This window comes from Neoarius graeffei, chromosome 27 (genome assembly GCF_027579695.1).
Source record: "Neoarius graeffei isolate fNeoGra1 chromosome 27, fNeoGra1.pri, whole genome shotgun sequence".
Taxonomy (NCBI): Eukaryota; Metazoa; Chordata; class Actinopteri; order Siluriformes; family Ariidae; genus Neoarius; species Neoarius graeffei.
The window spans coordinates 44,540,156-44,564,435 of NC_083595.1; the positions used below are offsets into that span (position 1 = coordinate 44,540,156).

General features: G+C 40.8%; 2 protein-coding genes across 4 annotated transcripts in view; both read left to right on the forward strand.

Moving 5' to 3' along the window:
* zdhhc1 (zinc finger DHHC-type containing 1) overlaps window positions 1–24,262 on the forward strand; it is a 53,414-nt gene extending 29,152 nt beyond the window's left edge. For all 3 annotated transcript variants that reach the window (XM_060911760.1, XM_060911758.1, XM_060911759.1), the window contains exons 9-12: window positions 1,897–1,985; window positions 8,659–8,773; window positions 13,364–13,466; window positions 19,441–24,262. In XM_060911760.1, coding sequence (XP_060767743.1) covers window positions 1,897–1,985; window positions 8,659–8,773; window positions 13,364–13,466; window positions 19,441–19,949 — 816 coding nt within the window. In that variant the 3' untranslated portion in view covers window positions 19,950–24,262. The remainder of the gene's footprint in view (window positions 1–1,896; window positions 1,986–8,658; window positions 8,774–13,363; window positions 13,467–19,440) is intronic.
* Window positions 13,394–24,280, forward strand: part of tppp3 (tubulin polymerization-promoting protein family member 3) — a 48,348-nt gene continuing 37,461 nt past the window's right edge. The window contains exon 1 of the mRNA XM_060911764.1: window positions 13,394–13,466. The gene's annotated coding sequence lies outside the window, so the exon portion shown is untranslated. The remainder of the gene's footprint in view (window positions 13,467–24,280) is intronic.

Here is a 24,280-nt window from a genome sequence, read left to right on the forward strand (position 1 = left end):
AATGAGAGATCTTTAAAAAGTTTTCTACCGCGTTTGTCTAACCAATTTATATTAAAATCCCCGAATACCAGTATTTCACTGTTATGTTTAAAGTTTTTAAACAGTGCATCTAAGTTCGCACAAAGCTTTGTAGTACACGCAGAAGGAGGGCTGTATACCACCATTATGTTAAATTGCATGTTTTGCGACAATGTGACATTAATACATAGACATTCGGACTAAAGAGGAGAAGGACAACCCAAGTTGTTATCAGCGCTCAGTTCAGAAGCCTGCATCTCTGATGGTATGGGGTTGCATTAGTGCGTGTGGCATGGGCAGCTTACACATCTGGAAAGACACCATCAATGCTGAAAGGTATATCCAGGTTCTAGAGCAACATATGCTCCCATCCAGACGACGTCTCTTTCAGGGAAGACCTTGCATTTTCCAACATGACAATGCCAAACCACATACTGCATCAATTACAGCATCATGGCTGCGTAGAAGAAGGGTCCGGGTACTGAACTGGCCAGCCTGCAGTCCAGATCTTTCACCCATAGAAAACATTTGCCGCATCATAAAACGGAAGATACAACAAAAAAGACCCAAGACAGTTGAGCAACTAGAATCCTACATTAGACAAGAATGGGTTAACATTCCTGTCCCTAAACTTGAGCAACTTGTCTCCTCAGTCCCCAGACGTTTACAGACTGTTGTAAAGAGAAAAGGGGATGTCTCACAGTGGTAAACATGGCCTTGTCCCAACTTTTTTCAGATGTGTTGTTGTCATGAAATTTAAAATCACCTAATTTTTCTCTTTAAATGAGAGATTTTCTCAGTTTAAACATTTGATATGCCATCTATGTTCTATTCTGAATAAAATATTGAATTTTGAAACTTCCACATCATTGCATTCCGTTTTTATTTACAATTTGTACTTTGTCCCAACTTTTTTGGAATCGGGGTTGTAATATCCAATGGATGCTGTGAGTGCGTTGTGCCTCTCCGAACTCGTGGCATACGGAGTGGCATTGTAGAGAGTGGCTGAAATGGATGGCTGCATTGTCTTGCTGGTTGTGGTGGCATCGGCTTTATCTTTGTTTGTTTTTTATTGTTTCGTCGTGAATAACTTTATGGCTCAGTTTCAGGTGGTTGAAGAGGTTTGTAGTGTTGCCAAGAGGCGCAGATACTACCTTATTGCAAATCTTACACACGATGCGCTTCTGTTCCACGTCGGATTCTTCGAATCCAAAGTGATCCCATATTACAGACGTTTTTCGTCCCTTTTTGTCGACCAACCGATTCTGCCCTCCTTCTGTCATCTTGCGAGCCTACCTCGCGCCAAACAATTCACAATCTCTCCTCCTTTCAGCTGCGTGAGTGGAGAGCCATAGAGACACACACTGCTTCCGCCACGTGAGTGTTGTCGGCAAGTCTGCGCATGGGCCCGCGGGAAGGAAATGTATTGCGTGTGCGCGTCCCCCACAAATGGCAAAATAATCGTTTCAACTCGATTATATGAATTTTGAGATCGTTTGACACAAATCGAAACCGTGATCAAAATTCAATTAATTGCACAGCCCTAGTCCCCATGCGTCGTCACCAAAATGCCTCATTTTCATCGATAACCCATCACAAAGCATCGCGAGCTGTAGTGTGGTCGTAGCTTTAGTAAGCTATACTTTTGGACTATAGTGGGCTGGTACGTGCTCGGAGGTGGAATGCGACACTAAATTGCCCCTAGGTTTGAATGATTGTACATGGTGCGCTGTGACAAGCTGCCATCCCATCCAGTCTCTATTCCTGCCTCGTATCCAAGCTTCCTGCAATAGGCTCCGGATCCACAAAGATCGGTTTCTAATAGGGTTTACGTTCTCTGAGAAATATATTGATCTTGTTTTACTTTCTTTCTTTTAGGATGTGAGCTACTCGGGTACTCTCGGCTACACCAATCCTGAGATGGAGGTGGAGGATCCTGGCACCAGGAGCTCACATGGAAATCCTGAGTAACATGATAGAACTCACTCATTTTGCTTACGTGTACTGCTAGAAGTCAGCCAAAATTCATCTTAAATGACTCCAGTTGTCGAAAGCATCACGGAGGAAATTCTCATTACAGATCTAGTCTAATCCATGATTTTTAAAATTTATTTATTTAAAAAAAAAAGGTTTAGCAAGTATTGCAGCTATGCCAATAATTCTGTAAGCATAAGAACAATTGTAAGACAATATTATTATACAATTACATATAGATTATCAGCTGAGGCAACAGGTTATGAGGCATGTCTTTTAATACCTTGATTAGTCTGATCGCGTTTTGGCTCTGAAAAGCAATCTTGAACGTGCCGTGGTTGCCATAACATTTTCACAAGGCACCAGTGCTTGGCCTACGACTACGTACGGTATTCTGAAATCCATTAAATTGCCACCATAGTTGGCTCAAATCAATCATCTAGCCTGCTGAAAATATGACCGCTTAGTGGCTTATTGGTGTTTCTTTTTTTTACAATTTCTCATAAAAGTACATTGCATAAGTACATAACAGTAAAATGTTATTTTATTGTATTGAGCGAGTCAGGCCCTGCACTAAATCATGGCGATTCCGTAGAAGAGAAATGCACGCAGTTTATTAGGCAATGAAAACTTGAGGATGTGAGCCAGAAACTAAATTGCGATGGTGACTGGCTTTTTAACTTTACGCTCGTGCCAGTTTTCCCTTTTGCCAGGATTAAAGAAAAAAATCCATTTAAGTCGATGTGGCGTCTGTGTTTTTAATTTATATGACATCCAAGGGTCTGTGTTCACCGAAACCAGAGTTAAGCCACGTGTATTTAGCTTCTGTTTGTTTATTTTATTAATGCCAAAGGACATTTTAAAGTGTGGCAAAGCTCTTAAGTTCGTACTGCGAGTCAATCTGTTGTTCAGTAAGCTCCTGTGCGTACATTTCATAAGAATGTACTTTAAGAACTGGCATTTGCTGCGTTGTCATGGTGAGCCTTGAAAATACATAAACAAAGCGTGAATTCAGTTTGCTTTCACATGACTTGAATGGCACTTAGCAAACTGAAATAGAGAAGAAGAAGAAAAAAAAAACACTTCGAGCACCATCAGTGACCTTAGCTGTCGCTTTCATGAAATGTAAAAGCTTAGAACAGTTAGGCAGCGCTGATGAGTTACACACTTAAACTGAAATGGCAGTTTAACTTCAACCTGGGGCTTTGGAGCAAATCTTGAAGAAGAAAAGTCCTTGTTGCTGATGTTCCCTCTTATCAGAATCCTTTTTAAATGTGATCTTAAAATCATTGTTTAACAGTTAAACAATGATTTTAAGATCACGTTTAAATGCAGTCAAGGACGTAGCACATTTCCTCATGTTGGGGTACTTCATCTCTGTGAGTAAGTTCCAGAACTGTCCATGAGCTCTGGACTTCAGCTCAATGTCGGCGTGTAGAGTCAAAATCTCATCTTCCACTCCAGAAGAGTTCAGGTGAAACGGTGTTGCAATTTTTGTTGCGAGTGAATCAACCTCAGCATCTTCGCGAAAAGGATAGCACATGAATGTAGCGACTGGCTCGAGCAAAGAAAAGTCTTGAAAGCGTCTGTCAAACTCTGACAGACAATTGTCAATCTGCTCCGTGTAGCGTGCACTGTCAAGTTGCACACAGGCCTTCCCTTGCGTATCCAGCTCTGACTTCAGGTTCTGGAAATTTGCCAAATCATGGCGCTGCAGCTTTGAGGAGAGATGTTTCATCTTTCGTTTGAATGCATTAACTGAGCTGATCATATCGATCACTGTTTTGTCTTTTCCTTGCAGCTCTAGATTAAAGACCCACTGACAGTCATTTCGTATTAATTTTTAAACAAACAATATATGACTCCAAAGATAAATTCTGGTTTTAATTCTTGGTTTAACTGTCCGTTTTAAACATCAGAAGTAATTTTAAATTTCGCGCAGGGAGATTGACCTGGATATGAACTGGGCTCATTCAGAGATGCCGGAAGTGACTTCACATCAGTGTGTCACTATGTTGGTTCAGTTCTCACAAGTCTTGTGATATTGAGCTGTGGTTTTGTTGTGATTTCCTTGCGTGAAAAAGTTAAATGGCATCTAACCGAAAAGGGATTATATGTGTGGCTTACGGGTGTTCTAACACCACGTCGGAAGGAGTGAAACTCCATTCCTTTCCTTGGAAAAAACACCCTGAAATAGCAAAAGAGTGGGAAAGAAACGTTTCCAAAACAGGTGCGAACTGGAAGTCAACAAAATGGTCACGTCTCTGTTCAGCACATTTCGAGGAGCACTGTTTCACTTTGTCGTCCAGAACTCGAAGAACGTTTGATCCAACTTATCCACTGGTGTTGGAGGAGTCAGCTGTGCTGACGTTGTTTGACAGGCCCGGGCCGAATCAATCTGTCAAAAGAGAAACAGATGACAGCAGACCCCCCGAAGGGGCGGTCAAAAAGCGAAAGTCCGGTGGTGCCTTTGCCAAAAGAGAACGAGCCAGGGTACGTGGCTATGTCTTGTTATTCAATACATGTATGTTGTTTAAAATTTGTTGTAACGTCACAAATGCGTCTTATACCATTGCATATTACTTATCAATAGGCCAAAGCAGCTAATACCAGTAATGTACAACAACTGAAAGGCCAATACCTTGTTTCATATATTAGTTAGGATAATATACATGATATATGTGTGGAGTGATAGATATAAGATGTCATCCGGCATGTTTTGAAAGTTTGTGAACCCTTTAGAGTTTTTGATATTTCTGCATAAATATGACCTAAACTTCTGGTAGCTACTGTATCTAACATGATCTAACAGGAGCTTAGACATGATGTTTTTTGGAGTGGGACCAATAGTGTGACGTGACCAGGACCATATGTTTAAGACATTATGCTGTTTAAACAGAATCTTTAATAGACGTGAGGGCAGACAATCTCGATAGCTTCCCTGCTTCATGTTTTGTTTTCATGCAATCCAGAACGACATACACTGATGTGACGTCACTCGCCCTAGCGGCAAAAACGGGCAAATGGCTCATGGCGCTTGTAGAAGCTGGGGCAAAAAACACAAAATCGGCTCTGAAATTCTTGATTTTCTACAAAGACGACCCTTTATTCAAGTTGAGTTTTGGATATTTTATTTCACAATACAGCAATAAAACAATAAATACACACATTACGTGGTGTAAAAAGTTGTCTCAGTGGGTCTTTAAGGTCATTCGACATGTTTGTCAGATCGGTTAAAAATGCCAAATCTAACAGCCACTGACCGTCATTTAGTTGCTTGTATTCTGCATGTCCAGCTACACGGAAAAACTCCTTAATCTCCGGACAGAGCTCTCGAAATCTTTGCAGGAATTTCCCTCGACTAAGCCATCTCACGTCAGTATGTAGCAACAACTCAGAGTGGTCGCAGTCGGCCTTCTCCAGATGTGCACGGAATAACCGTCTTTGAAGAGATCTGGCTCGAATAGAACAGGCGATCTTCGTTGCCACATCCATGATCTCTTTCATGTTGAGCATTTTAGCGCATAACGCTTGTTGGTGGATTATGCAATGATAAATCAAGAAGTCTGGAAAAGCATCGTCCTGCCTGCACTTGGCAATAAAACCATTCACGCGGCCAATCATTGCGGGTGCTCCATCCGTGGTGATAGACACCAATTTGTAGACTGGGAGCTGAGTTTTCTCGATAAAGTTTTTAAACGACTGAAACGTCCTCTCCTCGCGCGTGTTCTTTCATGGGAAGTACTGTTAATAGCTCCTCTTTTGCAGTCATATCACTAAACACCATACGAATGTAAATGCACACCTGGGCTGTGTCGCTCACATCCGTAGATTCGTCCAACTGCAGAGAGAAACACTCGCAATCTCCGATGTCCTTCCACATTTGCTGGGTTAAATCCTCAGCCATGGTTTCACAACGCCGTGTAACTGTATGTCTTGACAGCTGCAGAGCTTTGATTGAAGACAATATTTCTGCCTTATTTTTAAAGTCTCCAAACAATGAGTCTGCTGCTTCAACGAATGCCTCTTTTACCATCTCTCCGTCTTTGAAGGACTTGTTGTTTTTAACGATGACGTGACTCACCCGGAACGATGCTTCGGTGGCGGCTTTCGCTTTTGAAGTATGTTGTGTGAAAAGTGACTGCTGTCCAGACAACTGGGATTTCAGTTCCTTCACCTTTCTCTTTCTCAGATCGCTTTTCGGCGGGAAGTCAGTGTCGTGTTTTCCATGAACAGTCCGAAAATGCCGCTCCACATTTCCCTTCTTTGGTATTGAAATGGTAGACTGGCAGATGAGGCAAACGCACTTTGAAAACGACATCATGAAAAAAAAAAGTCCTCCTCCCATTCCGTATGAAAGTGATACATTTTTGTTTTCTTACTTGGTCCAGCTCCCCCACTCATTTTTGATGACCATAAGCTTTCTTTAGTTTAAATTAAAAGAAAAAAAGCGACGGCTTAAATTGGAGGTACCGTAACTCGTTGACTAGCTTGTTAGTTTTGTTGCACTTCGCGCCGTTGTTTGCGCATGAGCGGTGACCTAAATGTCAAAAATTCAGTTGTCATCTGACTGGCTGCCCTGTATGGCCAAGTTTACATTAGACCGTATCTGTCTCGTTTTCTTCGCGGATGCACTGTCCGTTTACATTAAACCGCCTGGAAACGCCGGGAAACGGGAATCCGCCAGCGTCCACGTATTCAATCCAGATCGTGTCTGGTCCGGTGCTGTGTAAACATTGAGATACGCAGATACACTGTGCTGAGCTCTAGCTGGCGTCGTCATTGGACAACGTCACTGTGACATCCACCTTCCTGATTCGCTGGCGTTGGTCATGTGACGCGACTGCTGAAAAACGGCGCGGACTTCCGCCTTGTATCACCTTTCATTAAAGAGTATAAAAGTATGAAAATACTGCAAATACTGATGCAAATACTGCCCATTGTGTAGTTATGATTGTCTTTAGGCTTGCCATCCTTCCACTTGCAAGTGGTAAGTGATCTGCGCTGGGATCACACACACAGCGGCTCAGTCCCGAAAACACTGCTCGTGCACTTCACTCGCGTGCTCTGTGAGCTGCCGCAGGGCCGGAGTGCGCACCCTCCAGAGGGCACTCGCTGTTCAGGGCGGAGTGATTTGGAGCGCAGGATGCCTGCGGAGCCGAGCGTATCCGTGTATTGGTGTTGCTGTGTGCACGCAAATCGTGTATTGGTGTTGCTGTGTGCACACTAATCGTTTTAAAAACGTTAATCTGATGATCCGCTGATACGGTCTAATGTAAACATGGGCTATATCAACAAGTGACGTGATGGATCATAGACTGATGGATGATAGGCTGACCGTCGGCCTATCATATTTAGTTAGTCTGTGAAATTCTGGGGACCGGGGAACGTCTATTTTTTTTTTTTTAATGTCATGCGACAGAGCCGTAGAGAAAACACTCTGTCATGCGATCTACCAGTACTGCCTTTGCGATCGACTGGTAGATCGCGATCGACGTATTGAGCACCCCGGGAACTGGTAAACTAAGAGATAGCGAGAGTCCGCTTTATCATCTGATGGGAATCGGTAATGAGATTAGATCACATAGCAACTGCAAAGGACACGCTGTGTCTCGTGATCTGCACTAATAAAGGTGTGTGTGACCTATTGGTGCCCGCCGATGCTGCTGTCCTCACAGTGGGATGTTTTAGTCAGGAGCTCAGAAACTGTCAACACTGTTACTGTCATTTTGTGACCACCTTCTCCTCCTTCTTTTTCGTTTAACGTACACTACCATTCAAAAGTTTGGGGTCACCCAGATAATTTTGTGTTTTCCATGAAAAGTCACACTTTTATTTACCACCATAAGTTGTAAAATGAATAGAAAATATAGTCGAGACATTTTTCTGGCCATTTTCAGCATTTAATCGACCCCACAAATGTGATGCTCCAGAAACTCAATCTGCTCAAAGGAAGGTCAGTTTTATAGCTTCTCTAAAGAGCTCAACTGTTTTCAGCTGTGCTAACATGATTGTACAAGGGTTTTCTAATCATCCATTAGCCTTCTGAGGCAATGAGCAAACACATTGTACCATTAGAACACTGGAGTGATACCGTAGTTGCTGGAAATGGGCCTCTATACACCTATGGAGATATTGCACCAAAAACCAGACATTTGCAGCTAGAATAGTCATTTACCACATTAGCAATGTATAGAGTGGATTTCTGATTAGTTTAAAGTGATCTTCATTGAAAAGAACAGTGCTTTTCTTTCAAAAATAAGGACATTTCAAAGTGACCCCAAACTTTTGAATGGTAGTCTCAGTCTGTTCTAGACCATCTCTTCTTCGAGGTTAAGTTCCCTCAGATCTTCCTCTATACACTTCTTCCATGTTTTCAGGGGCCTTCCTCAGGGGCGTCTTCCATCAATTACAGCTTCTGCTGCTCTCCGTACCACACTACTCTCTTCTTTTCATCATTTGTGACCGATAGCTGTAAATGATTGAGGAGGGAATTAGTCATTTTGGTCAACTTTTATCTTCTATTGTCATACTATTATGAAGCACGGTATGAAAAGGTCTCTTAACACGGTCGATTTACAAAAGTTTGTGACTAGACTGGTTTCATTCACGCGGTTACGTGCTGTACTAATCTGACGTTGTGTCTTTTTGTATCTTTCTCTGAAGGTTGTATGGTAACGGCAGGATCAGAAACTCGCTAGAAAGAGTGGCTGATGAGGAGCTACTCCCTACTGTATCCACGGAGAATAAACCAGCACCCCGTCCTTCCAGAAACATGCAGGTTCGACACACACTGTACCGGTTTGATGTACACTGCTGCTTAGGGAACCCAGACAGTAGCAATGATGTGGACGAGCAGGGGTTTCCAAACATACCACAGCTTTTACTAATCAAATTTTCGTAAGGTGTGTGTAGTCAAAATAAGCAAAAATTATATGAATATTTATTTAAAATCATGTTTATTGTTTAGTAATACAGTAGTACCCCTTGTGCACTATGTACACTACCGTTCAAAAGTTTGGGGTCACTTTGAAATGTCCTTATTTTTGAAAGAAAAGCACTGTTCTTTTCAATGAAGATCACTTTAAACTAATCAGAAATCCACTCTATACATTGCTAATGTGGTAAATGACTATTCTAGCTGCAAATGTCTGGTTTTTGGTGCAATATCTCCATAGATGTATAGAGGCCCATTTCCAGCAACTATCACTCCAGTGTTCTAATGGTACAATGTGTTTGCTCATTGCCTCAGAAGGCTAATGGATGATTAGAAAACCCTTGTACAATCATGTTAGCACAGCTGAAAACAGTTGAGCTCTTTAGAGAAGCTATAAAACTGACCTTCCTTTGAGCAGATTGAGTTTCTGGAGCATCACATTTGTGGGGTCGATTAAATGCTCAAAATGGCCAGAAAAATGTCTCGACTATATTTTCTATTCATTTTACAACTTATGGTGGTAAATAAAAGTGTGACTTTTCAAGGAAAACACAAAATTGTCTGGGTGACCCCAAACTTTTGAACGGTAGTGTATGTATCGTTATGCCCTGTGTAGTGAGCACAAGTAGTGAATAGAAAGCCATTTGGGATTCAGCCTAACTGTGTTGTAGGGCCTTTGATAACAGAGCAGAGCCCCAAACTTCAGAGAACACATCGAACTGATTTTTGTTGGCTTGACCATACGATGTCCGTACGTCTATGTACCACCACAGGGAACTCGATCGGAAGTGCAAGGCAGCGTATCTCATAAACACTTGACCACCGGACAACGAAATTTATATCTTTATTTACATCAAATAGAAGGGCTTTTGTCCAGCACTTATTTTTAATTTGCTTTTAAAAAATAAATACTCGGTCAGTATTTTCAAACCCTCGATCATGGTATTTCACGATACGGACTGACCTTAAGCTGGTAAATAATATACAGTTGTGTTCAAAATAATAGCAGTGTGTTTAAAAACGTGAGTAAAGCTCAAAATCCTTATAATAGTTTTTATTTCCATGCATTGGGAACACTGCACATTATATTCTACATCAAAACATGAAGAAAAATGTATCAATATTTTAATTACTTTACAGAAAATGAAGAAAAATGAACATTGGGCTGTTCAAAAAAATCGCAGTGTCTGCATTTTTCATTACAAGCTCCAAATATTTACTGTATAAACTGAAAAAATCTTAAGGATTTGGTATCCCTGTGAATCACTAAACTAATATTTAGTTGTATAACCACGGTTTCTGAGAACTTCTGGCACCTGTGAACAGGTATTCCAGCCCAGGATGATTTGACAACATTCCATAATTCCTCTGCATTTCTTGGTTTTGCCTCAGAAACAGCATTTTTGATGTCACCCCACAAGTTTTCTATCGGATTAAGGTCCGGGGATTGGGCTGGCCGCTCCATAACTTTCATTTTGTTGGTCTTGAACCCTGATGCTGCTCGCTTACTGGTGTGTTTGGGGTCGTTGTCTTGTTGAAACACCCATTTTCAAGGGCATTTCCTCTTCAGCATAAGGCAACATGACCTCAAGTATTTTGATATATGCAAACTGATCCATGATCCCTGGTATGCGATAAATGGGCCCAACATCATAGTAAGAGAAACATTCCCATATCATGATGCTTGCACCACCATGCTTCACTGTCTTCAGAGTGTACTGTGGCTTGAATTCAGTGTTTGGGGGTCGTCTGAAAAACTGTCTGCGGCCCTAGGACCCAAAAAGAACAATTTTACTTTCATCAGTCCACAAAATGTTTTTCCATTTCTCTTTAGGCCAGTCGATGTGTTCTTTGGCAAATTGTGTCCTCTTCAGCACGTCTTTTTTTTTTTTTTTAACAGTGGAACTTTGCGGGAGCTTCTTGCCGATAGATTAGCTTCACACAGGCATCTTCTAATTGTCACAGTACTCACAGGTAACTTCAGACTGTCTTTGATCACCCTGGAGCTGATCATTGACTGAGTCTTTGCCATTCTGGCTATTCTTCGATCCATTCGAATGGTAGTCTTCTGTTTTCTTCCACGTCTCTCTGGCTTTGCTGTCCATTTTAAAGCACTGGAGATCATTTTAGCTGAGCAGCCCATCATTTTCTGCACTTCTTTACAGTATACGTTTTCCCCTCTCCAATCAACGTTTTAATCAAAGCACGCTGTTCTTCTGAACAATGTCTGGAACGACCCATGTTTCTCAGGTTTTCAGAGAGAAATGGATGTACAACATGTGCTGGCTTCATCCTTAAATTAGGGCCACCTGATTGACATCTGTTTTTTCACAGAATGAATGACCTCACTAATTAAACTCCACACTATTATTTTGAACACGTCCCTTTCACTTAATTATTCAATTACACAGACTCGGGAGCATGCATATCATGAATGTTGGGTCTGTTGGTTTTCTATGACTCTACTACACCTACTGGTAAATTATTTGCCATGTAGTAATATAATTTCCACCAAAAACAGTGATTGATCTGGCTAGTCGTGTTGGACTGCTATTATTTTGAACACAAGTGTGTGTATGTATGTATATATATATATATATATATATATATATATATATATATATATATATATATATATATATATCTTTATCTTTACCAAATTCTAACAGAAAATGAAAGCGCCCGAAAGGGAAACCATATTTAGAACAAACCTGCTACAAGACGTGAGCGAGCTATGCTCGTACACATCGCCATTTTTCTTTGTTGCGGGCATGAAAAAGTTGCGCAGCAACATGTTTAGTTCATCGCCAGGTACGTCTTCCACGTTTCGACAGAACTTCCCAAAGACATTGAGGTCGTAGGTCGTCTTTTTTGTTGCATTTTCTGCCCTTTGCTCCTCAATAAACTGCTGGATTTGCTCGGCGTTAGCGACAGTTACAGGGTTTCAGGTTTCTCCTGAAATGTTTTCTTTTATTTCGTCTTCCTCAGGGTAGTAAAACTCGCTTTCGCTGTGAACACTGTCATTATCGCTGCCCATGCTGTAAAATTAATGCTGTTATACTGAGAAATGCGAAAATAAATGTTGACAAAAAATTGCGACTATGTTTTTTGTTGTTGTGAACGAGCGAGTCGCCAAAGGTCTGTAACCGGGGTGTGGATCATAGGATTCCGGACTGCTCGCGAGCCAATCAGAGCGCACGATTTGATGGAAAAAAAAAAGACTGGAAAAAAATGTGGGATTATTTACTAACACATTTTACAGAAAATATTCACGACCGTTTCATATAAAACGAGTTAAAACAGTTTTATTAGTCCATTAGCTTGTTGGATAGTTGACAGTTTGTGTCATGTGGGGGGGATGTAAGTGCAGGAAGAGTTTTATTGAAAACACTGCCACAAGACAATGCAGCAATTTATTGACGTGAAATACACGACACAATTCGGTGGTTCGTATGCTATAATATTAACCCCTTCAGATATGACGTGTACAGTTGTACACATGAAGTTCCATAGCGTTTTCCCTTGTGTCTGATGGGGTTGTTATTCTGTCCAGGTTGATTTTGTGCTCTTGCAAATGTTTCACTCATCAGGAGCTCTGTTTTTGGCAGTGTCTAAATCAATCTGTCTGTCTGTCTGTCCATTCGTCTATCTCTCTTTATCTCTATATATCTATTTGTGTGTGTGTGCGCGCGCGCATGAACCTCCTCATAGTTTCCCTTTCTTAAGAAAGTGAGACAAAGTGGTTTACAAAATGTTTCCAGATACTTCATCTCATTCTCATTATCTCTAGCCGCTTTATCCTGTTCTACAGGGTCGCAGGCAAGCTGGAGCCTATCCCAGCTGACTACGGGCGAAAGGCGGGGTACACCCTGGACAAGTCGCCAGGTCATCACAGGGCTGACACATAGACACAGACAACCATTCACACTCACATTCACACCTACGGTCAATTTTTAGAGTCACCAGTTAACCTAACCTGCATGTCTTTGGACTGTGGGGGAAACCGGAGCACCCGGAGGAAACCCACGCGGACACGGGGAGAACATGCAAACTCCACACAGAAAGGCCCTCGCCGGCCACGGGGCTCGAACCCGGACCTTCTTGCTGTGAGGCGACAGCGCTAACCACTACACCACCGTGCCGCCCTCCAGATACTTCATGTAAGGAAAAAACATGAATATAGTTTCAGTTGACTTGGAAATCTCTAATACACTCTAAACCCCACCTCACCTGTCTCAGGATGCTGGTTAGACAGAAGCATACACATCAAACATCGGAAATTAATCTTGTTGCTGATCTGCGACCTCATTACACACGGGCTACGTAGAGGTTCTACCCGTATATTGACTTTATTGAACAGTATAATACACTCCTGAGCCCCGTTGTATTTTTAAGCCATGTTTAACTGTTTTTCCTTGGTTTATTGTTTTTTAGAAGAAAAAGAAGAAAGTGCGTAAAATACCAGCAGAAGTGATCAGTGACCGAGTCCCAGAGATGAGCACGAGCAGGGGCCTGGCACCTCATTCAGCTGAGCAAGGTAACACACACACACACACACACACACATGTTCAGCCGTGGTTTTTAGTTGAGAAACTGTATGAACTACCAACACAACATTTCCCAAGAAGTGTTTGTAATTTACTAATTGAAGACTGCGTATAACTAAAATGACACTTTAAGCACAGCATCAAGTCCGTAACCTCTAACTGACCTTCCATGGATCCTGCCATCCTATGAAATGTCAGCATCGTGTTTGAGTGGGTCGTTCATGTGGAATCTTTTCATAAACACACTGAATACCCGGCTGCATTTCACTTTGCATTACAGTACATGATTAGTGTATTTACAGGAAAAATGCCGCGTGAATGGCTTTTTTTTTTTTTTAATTGGCTCACACGGCCATAGGCCAGTGAGCTATTGCCATCATGTGGCGTCTGTTTGTCTGTACGTCTGTCCACAATTGTTAGGGTTTTTTTTTTCCATCTCTGGCCCTCACCATCTCGAGATCAGTCCCCTCGTGTCACCCAGACGTCTGGGGGTGAGTCGCAGAAAAAAGAAAGGAACCCCACAATCCAGTTCGCAATCTTTATTCGCAAGTCCCCCCACAACGAGAGAATACAGGGGTTTTTATATTCAGAGTGAAACCTTGGATCATTTCATATTAGCAGATGTTCTAACAGATATCAACATTTACGCACAACCTTAGGTCAGAGATAGCACAGTTCTGATAGAATGTTCCAAAAGATATCAATATTACGTCTCAAGCAATGTGTCTAGCTTGGACAGAAGGTCACACAGTTACACAGGAAACAGAAGGTCACAGAAGAATTCAGTGCCTTCTAGCTGAAATAGAACAGAACATTAAGAATAAACAGAACATTAAGAATAAAACAGAATCTTAAGAATAAATCCTTACAATTTTGTCACAAAATAAATTACTGCCTTCTTGATCAAGAATAAATACTTATAATTATTTATCCTTACAAAGGAATAAAACCTTACAACAATTCACAAAAATCGCTACTCCTCCCTGATTTTTGAATGGATTTTGATTGTTTTGTTTGAAAGATCTAATCAGTCTGCACAAAAGTTACTCCCTGGTTTTGTGATTTCTCATTAACAAGTGGCTAATTAGGCCAGTTAACGAATTTTGAGGAAAATCATTATTCCTCCTACAGTTTTCAATGGATTTTGATTCTGATTGTTGTTTTCATGAAGAACAACTCGGCTAATTATGAACGAGTCCGGTTTCTCATGGTACAGCCGTGTGACGCTGTCTCTTTTTATGCCTCCGCCACCTTAAGGTGCAGGAGGCATTATGTTTTCGGGTTGTCCGTCTATCCGTGCGTGCGTCCGTCCCGAAACCTTGTGAACGCGATATCTCAAAGGCTAATGAAAGGAATTTCACCAAACTTTCACCATTTGTGCGCTTTGGGACAAACATGAACTGATTAGATTTTGAGGTTGAAAGGTCACAGGTCAAGATTACTGTGAGGTCAAATGTCCATCCCCAAATCACAACTTAATAAGGCGTGTAGTCTACCGGGCGGAGGCATCCCCATTGGCGTCAAGTTCTATCTAGTTTTCTTAAATGGCTCGGAGTTCTCACCTCATGGAAGTTTGGTTAGTAGTTGATCGTAGTTATCTTCCGCCCAAACGAAGTTTGGCGGGAGATATAGAAACTGGTTCCGTCCGTCCGGTCACGTTTTTGTTTTCGGGTCATATCTTTAAAATTACTGAAGATATCTTCATGAAACTTTGTATACGTATCAAGCAACATGTGAACTGGTGCCTTTTGCTATTTTGGATTTTTGAAAAAAAGTATTTTTTCAAATTTTTACATAAAAATTAGATTTTGACTTAGTTTCGAAGAGCAATGTTCGTTTCCGGAGCATATATCCAAAACTATTCATGATGCAGATTTGAAACTTGGTATACAAGGTGATTATAGATGTGCCTTTTCATACTAAGACATTTTAATTTTTCATGTTTCCATGGAAACAATTTCAGACTTGGTCTCTCAGGTTAGCCTTAGGGGTCAGTTTTGTTTCCAGAGCAGAACTTGAAAACTGAGTGGTATGGGCTTGAAAGTTGGTATATGTGTTAAGTAATGTATACAGTGGTGCTTGAAAGTTTGTGAATCCTTTAGAATTTTCTATATTTCTGCATAAATATGACCTAAAACATCATCAGATTTTCACACAAGTCCTAAAAGTAGATAAAGAGAACCCAGTTAAACAAATGAGACATAAATATTATACTTGGTCATTTATTTATTGAGGAAAATGATCCAATATTACATATCTGTGAGTGGCAAAAGTATGTGAACCTCTAGGATTAGCAGTTAATTTGAAGGTGAAATTAGAGTCAGGTGTTTTCAATCAATGGGATGACAATCAGGTGTGAGTGGGCACCCTGTTTTATTTAAAGAACAGGGATCTATCAAAGTCTGATCTTCACAACACGTTTGTGGAAGTGTATCATGGCACGAACAAAGGAGATTTCTGAGGACCTCAGAAAAAGCGTTGTTGATGCTCATCAGGCTGGAAAAGGTTACAAAACCATCTCTAAAGAGTTTGGACTCCATCAATCCACATTCAGACAGACTGTGTGCAAATGGAGGAAATTCAAGACCAGTGTTACCCTCCGCAGGAGTGGTCGACCAACAAAGATCACTCCAAGAGCAAGGCGTGTAATAGTCGGCAAGGTCACAAAGGACCCCAGGGTAACTTCTAAGCAACCAAAGGCCTCTCTCACATTGGCTAATGTTCATGAGTCCACCATCAAGAGAACACTGAGCAACAATGGTGTGCATGCCAGGGTTGCAAGGAGAAAGCCACTGCTCTCCAAAAAGAACATTGCTGCTCATCTGCAGTCTTCTAAAGATCACATGGACAAGCCAGAAAGCTATTGAAAAAATGTTTTGTGATGGATGAAACCAAAATAGAACTTTTTGGTTGAAATGAGAAGCATTATATTTGGAGAAAGGAAAACACTGCATTCCAGCATAAGAACCTTATCCCATCTGTGAAACATGGTGGTGGTAGTATCATGGTTTGGGCCTGTTTTGCTGCATCTGGGCCAGGATGGCTTGCCATCATTGAGGAACAATGAATTCTGAATTATACCAGTGAATTCTAAAGGAAAATGTCAGGACATCTGTCCATGAACTGAATCTCAAGAGAAGGTGGGTCATGCAGCAAGACAACGACCCTAAGCACACAAGTTGTTCTACCAAAGAATGGTTAAAGAAGAATAAAGTTAATGTTTTGGAATGGCCAAGTCTAGGTCCTGACCTTAATCCAATGGAAATGTTTTGGAAGGACCTGAAGCGAGCAGTTCATGTGAGGAAACCCACCAACATCCCAGAGTTGAAGCTGTTCTGTACGGAGGAACGGGCTAAATTCCTCCAAGCTGGTGTGCAGGACTGATCAACAGTTACCGGAAACGTTTAGTTGCAGTTATTGATGCACAAGGGGGTCACACCAGATACTGAAAGCAAAGGTTCACATACTTTTGCCACTCACAGATATGTAATATTGGATCATTTTTCTGAATAAATAAATGAACAAGTATAATATTTTTTTGTCTCATTTGTTTAACTGGGTTCTCTTTATCTACTTTTAGGACTTGTGTGAAAATCTGATGATGTTTTAGATCATATTTATGCAGAAATATAGAAAATTCTAAAGGGTTCACAAACTTTCAACCACCACTGTATGTGCCTTTTGATACTAAGAAATGTGAGAAATTTAAATTTTGAGCTCACCTAGACCAAAGGTCTGGTGGGCTTATTATGCCATGGGCTGCTGAGGTCAGTGTAAAGAGGTAGGGTTGGTTTCCTGCAGCACAGCTTGAAAAATGTGACAAATAATATCTTGAAACTTGGTGTGTATATAGTTGGTATATAGGGCGGGGGATATAGATGACTGTCTTCTTGTTGTAATTGCATTGCAATTTTAGTTATACAAAGTCTTCAGGAAATGCTGACGTTCCTCATGGTTTTATCTTGTTGCCGCCACCACCACCACACTCTGGTGTATGTAAAAGAGGCTTAACAGCTTCCTGCTCAGTCATCATATTAATATTTTATATTTCCACGTTTCTGAGTAACTGTGTTCTCAAGACTTTAAAGGTGAACATATGATGCCTTCGCCTTATTTTGAGTCTCATAAAGCGGTAGTTTTAGAGCTGTAGTGTTAGTTAACAATTTGTCCAGTGTACGGTAGGATTTGTTTTAGAGCAATTTATGGAAACTAGTGATAGTGTTTATCTGGTACTGTTTCATCCTGACACTTGCAGCATGTACACTACCGTTCAAAAGTTTGGGGTCACCCATAGTCTAGTAAACTAGACCCACCCGCCTAGCGGGCAAAAATATTTTTTGCCTAGCGAATGGGTCTAGCCTCGCACCATATAAACAAAAACACCCCAGGCATCAAATCGTGCTCGCCAATCACAACGCAAGGTTTGTGTTTGGATTCTTTGGGCGGGCTTTTGCAGGAGTGACGACAAAGCTGCGCGACGCTGGAGAAAGCACAACAGGAAAGATGGCTACGGGCTAGTGAACAGCGCGTGTTTGACTCCGCTTTGGAATCAGTTTTAGAAGAAGTAGACTTGGAGTTTTCATTGAAACACGAGCAGGAAGAGGCTCTCCGCTCATTCCTTTTCAAGAAGGACGTTTTCGCTGTTTTGCCGACGGCTATGGCAAAAGTCTGATCTACCAGCTGGCTCCGCTCGTAGCCAAAAGGATGGGGCTAGTTTGTGCAGTACGAAGAATTAATAAACAGCTTTGAAACATTACTTTTTGATTGTTTCTTATTTTCCCGTTATTTTAAATTTAAGGGAAATTATTTCACCAAACACCACTAAATAAAAACTCTCAAAAACAGTTTAAGCAAACCCTTGAAAAACACTTGGAAAAAAATAAGTGTATGTTAAGTATGTGGTACAGACTCCAAACTTGTGGTCATTATCTCCAAACTTCTTAATATCTAGAACCTGTTTATTAATTAATACACATTTTGAAAAATTATTTATTTCAAGGCCTCCCCCACTGCTTTCTGTCGCTCTGACTACGTCACAGTCACTGTTGCGCTGATTGGTCAGAGCGTTGGCCTATACGCACAGAGACAGTCTGAAAGACAGCGGTTTGTTCCTCCTACCCGCTTCGGAAATGTCTACGGATCGAGGCCAGACTAAATATTCACATTTAGTCTGGCTTGCCAGGCTAGGTCACCCAGCCAATTTTGTTTTCCCCATGAAAAGTCACACTTTTATTTCCCACCATAAGTTGTAAAATGAATAGAAAATATAGTCAAGACATTTTTCTGGCCATTTTGAGCATTTAATCGACCCCACAAATGCGATGCTCCAGAAACTCAATCTGCTCAAAGGAAGGTCAGTTTTATAGCTTCTCTAAAGAGCTCAACTGTTTTCAGCTGTGCTAACATGATTGTACAAGGGTTTTCTAATCATCCATTAGCCTTCTGAGGCAATGAGCAAACACATTGTACCATTAGAACACTGGAGTGAGAGTTGCTGGAAATGGGCCTCTATACACCTATGGAGATATTGCACCAAAAACCACACATTTGCAGCTAGAATAGTCATTTACCACATTAGCAATGTATAGAGTGGATTTCTGATTAGTTTAAAGTGATCTTCATTGAAAAGAACAGTGCTTTTCTTTCAAAAATAAGGAAATTTTAAAGTGACCCCAAACTTTTATTATGGTGGACTATTTGCATTGGTGAACGAAACACACTGTTGCTCCTAAACATGTTTGCTTTGTCTGAGTGTAAGCATTGTGTGTTGTTGTTGTGTTCTGTGGTGATCCAGTTCATCACGATTGCTAATTATAACCTGCGCTGCCACATTGTTGATGTAACACAACACGTTATTTTAGTTAGTAGTACCATTCCTCAGCAGTGTGGTAGCATCAATTGTGTGAGTATGCCACATTTTTGTCCAGTGTGTGTTTTTGTGACCTTGTGCATCCCAATCCTTAGACTCCTCCATAGCTGCTGCCACTCTGTCCTCATCCCTCAGTCAGCGCCTCCCTTTCCCAGCATTCCCTGTGCGGGTGACCCTCCCCCCTCTGGCCCCTGTGCAGGCTGCCGGCCCCCCGGCTGAGTACCACTCTGATTCCGCAGAGTCTCTGGAGGAGATCCCTGTAGCGCTGGCACGCCTGGGCACTGCTACACCGGCACGTGTGCCCATCACTACAGTCAGCCATTCCTCCTCCACGCAGCGCGTTTTACTTCAGCCATTACCCTCTCCACAACCCAGGACCACAAAGAAAGCTGTGGCTCGCAAGGCTGCAGAGGAGAGATTTGAGATGGCGTCCCATAATCCTTTCGTGTTCGTCAGTAGAGGAAGTGGAGAGACTGCCTTAACTCTGGACGGCACCGGAGTAGAGGATGGACTCGGTTACGTCGGAAAACGCAAGCACACAAGCAAGAGGAGAGGCACAGACGAGGCGAGGCTCGGCTCCAGAACACACACGCCGCTAGCATAGGAGTACAAGTGCCATGATTTATCTGGCTTAGCAAAAAGCTGCATCATAAAAATATGAATCCACTGGCACTACAATCTCAGATGTAGCAACAAAAGCTTCCGTTGACCTATGCAACCACTGCCGAGTGTCGGCTTTTACAACTGGAGCCTGATGGGATCTTTATGAAGAAAAAAATGCAGTTTTATTTAGCGTTTCATTTATTTCAATACATTTTGCTAACAACTTCTCTTGTAGCATTGCACATTTTTTTTTTAATTTTATTTATCGTTAGTTTTATCAACTATTAATTCATATTGAATGCCAAAGCTCATTGTGTCCAGTCTATAGCAGATTGATATATCTGTTGACTGTTGCTCTAAACGTAAAATCAGTTTTGTTTTTTTTCCACATAATTCCTGTATGCTTTTATTTTTAGCTGTAATGTTATGACTGATGTTAATTTTTACAATGGGACATTTTCTTATATTATGACTCCCCTACTTTAACATTTAATTCTTACACTTGCAGAAGTGACACTCGTGTCCCAATGGAGTCTTAAACTCTACAGTACGGTCCTCCTCCATGTCCACACTCTGCTGATTTATTTGAGATGTGTGTGAGAGATTCAGGCACAAAGGTGTAAAAGCAAGTATTTGGGGCGGTCCTTAAATCTTCATTACATTCCAGTTGTGTTGGTTAACGATAGCTCGCCATTCCGCGACGGCAGCCGAGGGTCACGACCACAACACTGCACAGTAATTAGTAATTACTCTCGGATGCTTGCGCTGATTTATATGAAGAAAAAGTTCATAATCTTTTCCAAAGACCGTGTTCCTTAAGATCAGACTGACAAATTGAAATGATTTCGCATAACTCTGTCCATTTTCTTAACAGGATTTGTTTCACCAAGCTCTTTATTCTCATGCTGTTTGATGATAAATTTAATAACTAATAGAGGTCTGTGTAGGAATTTTTTTTCCGTTTCCAAAGGATTTCTGTTCATACACCTGCAGAACGTTTTTCTGTTTCCACATGGCCGTAATATTTTCTAATAAAATGAGCTAGTTCTAACAAATGACTGGTTAACCCACAGTGACACTGACGAGAATAAAGTTTTTACTGACGACTGAACACAGTAAACACATTGCACAGTGGTGTTTAAGCATCCAGTATACAGTACTACCATCATGTTAATAAATGTGGCCTTTATTTTTCTTTCTGTTGTTGGATTGAACATTGCTGCATTCACTTTGCCTCGCTCTTACCCAACCCATCCACTGTGACCGCTTCTTGTAAATCATTGCAAACTGTTTTAAATAAGGGACCACTGCTGGGTAGGCATGTAACGATTCACCAAATTCATGATTTGAGTTGATTTTTCTCATGATATTTTTTTAATTAAAATTTAAATGCAACATTTATTCTCTCATCAACTTAAGTATTTTTGTTAAATTAAAAAACAACAACTTTTGTTTCATTTTCTTAATAACCAACAATTGCGACATATTTGTAATTATTTTTTTCGCGGTCCGGTTTCCGTCAAATCTTGCGCTCTGATTGGCTGGCGAGCGGGTCTGTATCCTACGATACGGACCCCGGTTATGGACCTCTGGCGACTCACTTGTTCACAACAGCAAATAACATAGTAGCATTTTTTGTCAATAAAGGCTTTTTTTTTTTTTTTTTAAATAAGATTTATTTATAAGATTATCAAAAATCTTGTACATTTTTGCCAGCATTTGTCAGGAGAATAGCATTAATTTTACAGCATGGATCGCGATAATGACAGTCTTCACAGCGAAAGCGAGTTTTACTACCCTGAGGAAGAAGAAATAAAAGAAAACATTTCGGGGAAAAAGCTAAAAACCTGTAACTGTTGCTAACGCCGAGCAAAAACATGGCTGAATCCTGAATGATTCCTATTTGTATAAATAGGGGACTACATAGGCAGCAAAATGTAGTTTTTTTCCTGCCATGGAAGTGCACTTGTATACTGAGGAGGAAGCCATTTGCATTGCAGCCATGAATGAAGATTCAAAATGGCGGCTCGCCTCGGTTTCAGTTAGAATTTGGTAAAAAAATATATATATATATTATTTATCAGCTTAAGGTCGGTCCGTATGGTGAAATACCGTGACCTCGGCCTTGAATACTGACCTCGGCCCAGAGGGCTTCGCTCAGTACTTTCAAGACCTCGGTCACGGTATTTCACGATACGGACCTCCCAGCTGGTAAATAACATATATATATTTAGAGTATTTAAGAGTTATTCCATGAAATCGAGTCGTGAGTGAGCTGACGAGGTGCGTAGCACCAAGTTGGTTATAAGCCATGTACGATGAGATTGAGTGGAATAACTGTTTTATTCTATCTACATTCACTGGATTTTGAGAAACAGAGCTTTTTTTTTTTTTTACTTTTTGCAAATTCTATAGATAAAAACTTTATACAAAATGTCCAACAAAATCATTTCTGCTTAGAATGTAAACAAACCGGTGAAATGGCAGGGGCAATTTGTGAAAAATGCAATAATAAGAATAATAATTACAATAATAAGCCTTTATTTGTCACATGTACACTCAAGCACAGTGAAATTTGTCCTCTGTATTTAACCCATCTGAAGCAGTGGACACACACATGCACACACAAGTGAGCAATGAGCAGCCATGCTACAGCGCCCGGGAAGCAGTTCCGGATTAGGTGCCTTGCTCAAGGGTGCTTCAGCCTATGGCCACCCCCATGTTAACCTAACCACATGTCTTTGGACTGTGGGGGGAAACTGGAGGAAACCCACATCGATACAGGGAGAACATGCAAACTCCACACAATACGGCCCCCGTTGGCCACTGGGCTCAAACCCAGAACCTTCTTGCTGTGAGGTGATGATGCTAACCGCTACACCACTGTAAAATTTATAATTTAAAAAAACAAAAAAACATACATGCTTACCATCAAATACTTTCTTTCCATATTTTTTTTTTGGTATTTTGTTTTCAAGTAGAGTTTTTATTTCATCCTCGGTTGGTTCAGCAACACGCGCCGCCATTTTGTTTTTCTCCACTCATGATATATGAGCTGATAGCCTAGTATTAGAGTAGCCAATCAGAGCATGTGATTGCTCATATCCAGTGAATGTGGATAGAATAAAATATAATAGCCTGTTAACTAAAATATTTCATCCATTTAAAAAAAAAATTATAACAAAGACCTTTTCATAATAAACTTTTATGAACATTTGTACTTCCTTTATTTTCTTCTCTTTAGCTTTCAGCAGTCTGTAAAAAGAGAGCTCTGATTTCTTGTTCAGTCTCTTTGTAGAGTCAGTCGCACAACACGTTTTTCCCATTTTAGACCTGTTTTTTTGTGCCATTAGAGCTGTGTTACTTCTGCCTACAGTGAAGTCACATGCATTCCTGTTATTTTAGATTACTCTTCTGTCTAAACAGTGACATTTCAGTGAGGAAAAACTAAGACATTATGGAGCCTGATAACAATCGTGATTAATTGATTTGAATAATTGTAAGTTTGTATCATGATTTATCGTCACACATGAAATAAATCGTTACATGCCTATTGCTGAGTATATTTTGCGGCAGGTTTTGTTAAAGGGTGCAGTAAGTGTGCATAGTGAGCACTGTTTGTTTTGAAGCCATAAATAAGAAATGTAACAACTTATGCCTAAGTGAGGATCGCAGACCTGCAAGCGTGCCGTTTGGGACCGGGACTGTATCTGCACACGTGGTTTTTTTTTTTTTTTTTGTATGGTAATTTGTCCGAAACTTGCAGTATTTTCTTTTTAGAACCGTCAAGGCACAATATATTTTCTGTGGATTACTATTGGGGGGGGAACCCTTGTTGTTTGTTTTGTGTCGTCTTGTGTCTTGGCAACACTAATGGATAAATCATGCCAATTTTGAAGCTTGTTTTTAGGCTGATCTTAAACACTTATTTTCCTGGATTATCCTGTGGTGTAGGGTGTGTAAAATCCAGCTTTAACCCCAGTCTACTCACGGTTCAGACGTGGCCAACCTGATTTACACACGTATAAACATGTTCAATATTTATGACTTATCTTCCAACATTACAGGATGTTCTGTTGAATATCTTCTGTAAAAGCTCAGTCTTAACAGTGTGTGTTTAAAGCTGGTATTAGAAAATGTGTGGTGTTGGGCTAAACATGTAATGTGTGGGTTCATTGACTGAAGGACAATCCAGTGCAAAAAAAACAAACAAAATGTCTCATAGTTTATATCATCTTTTATGACGGTTTAATTTTACTTTGCCCCAGGCATAAAATAATTTGTTGCAAAATCTCTCTTCTTGTACAGCACTGTGACTCATTAAATTGTTTT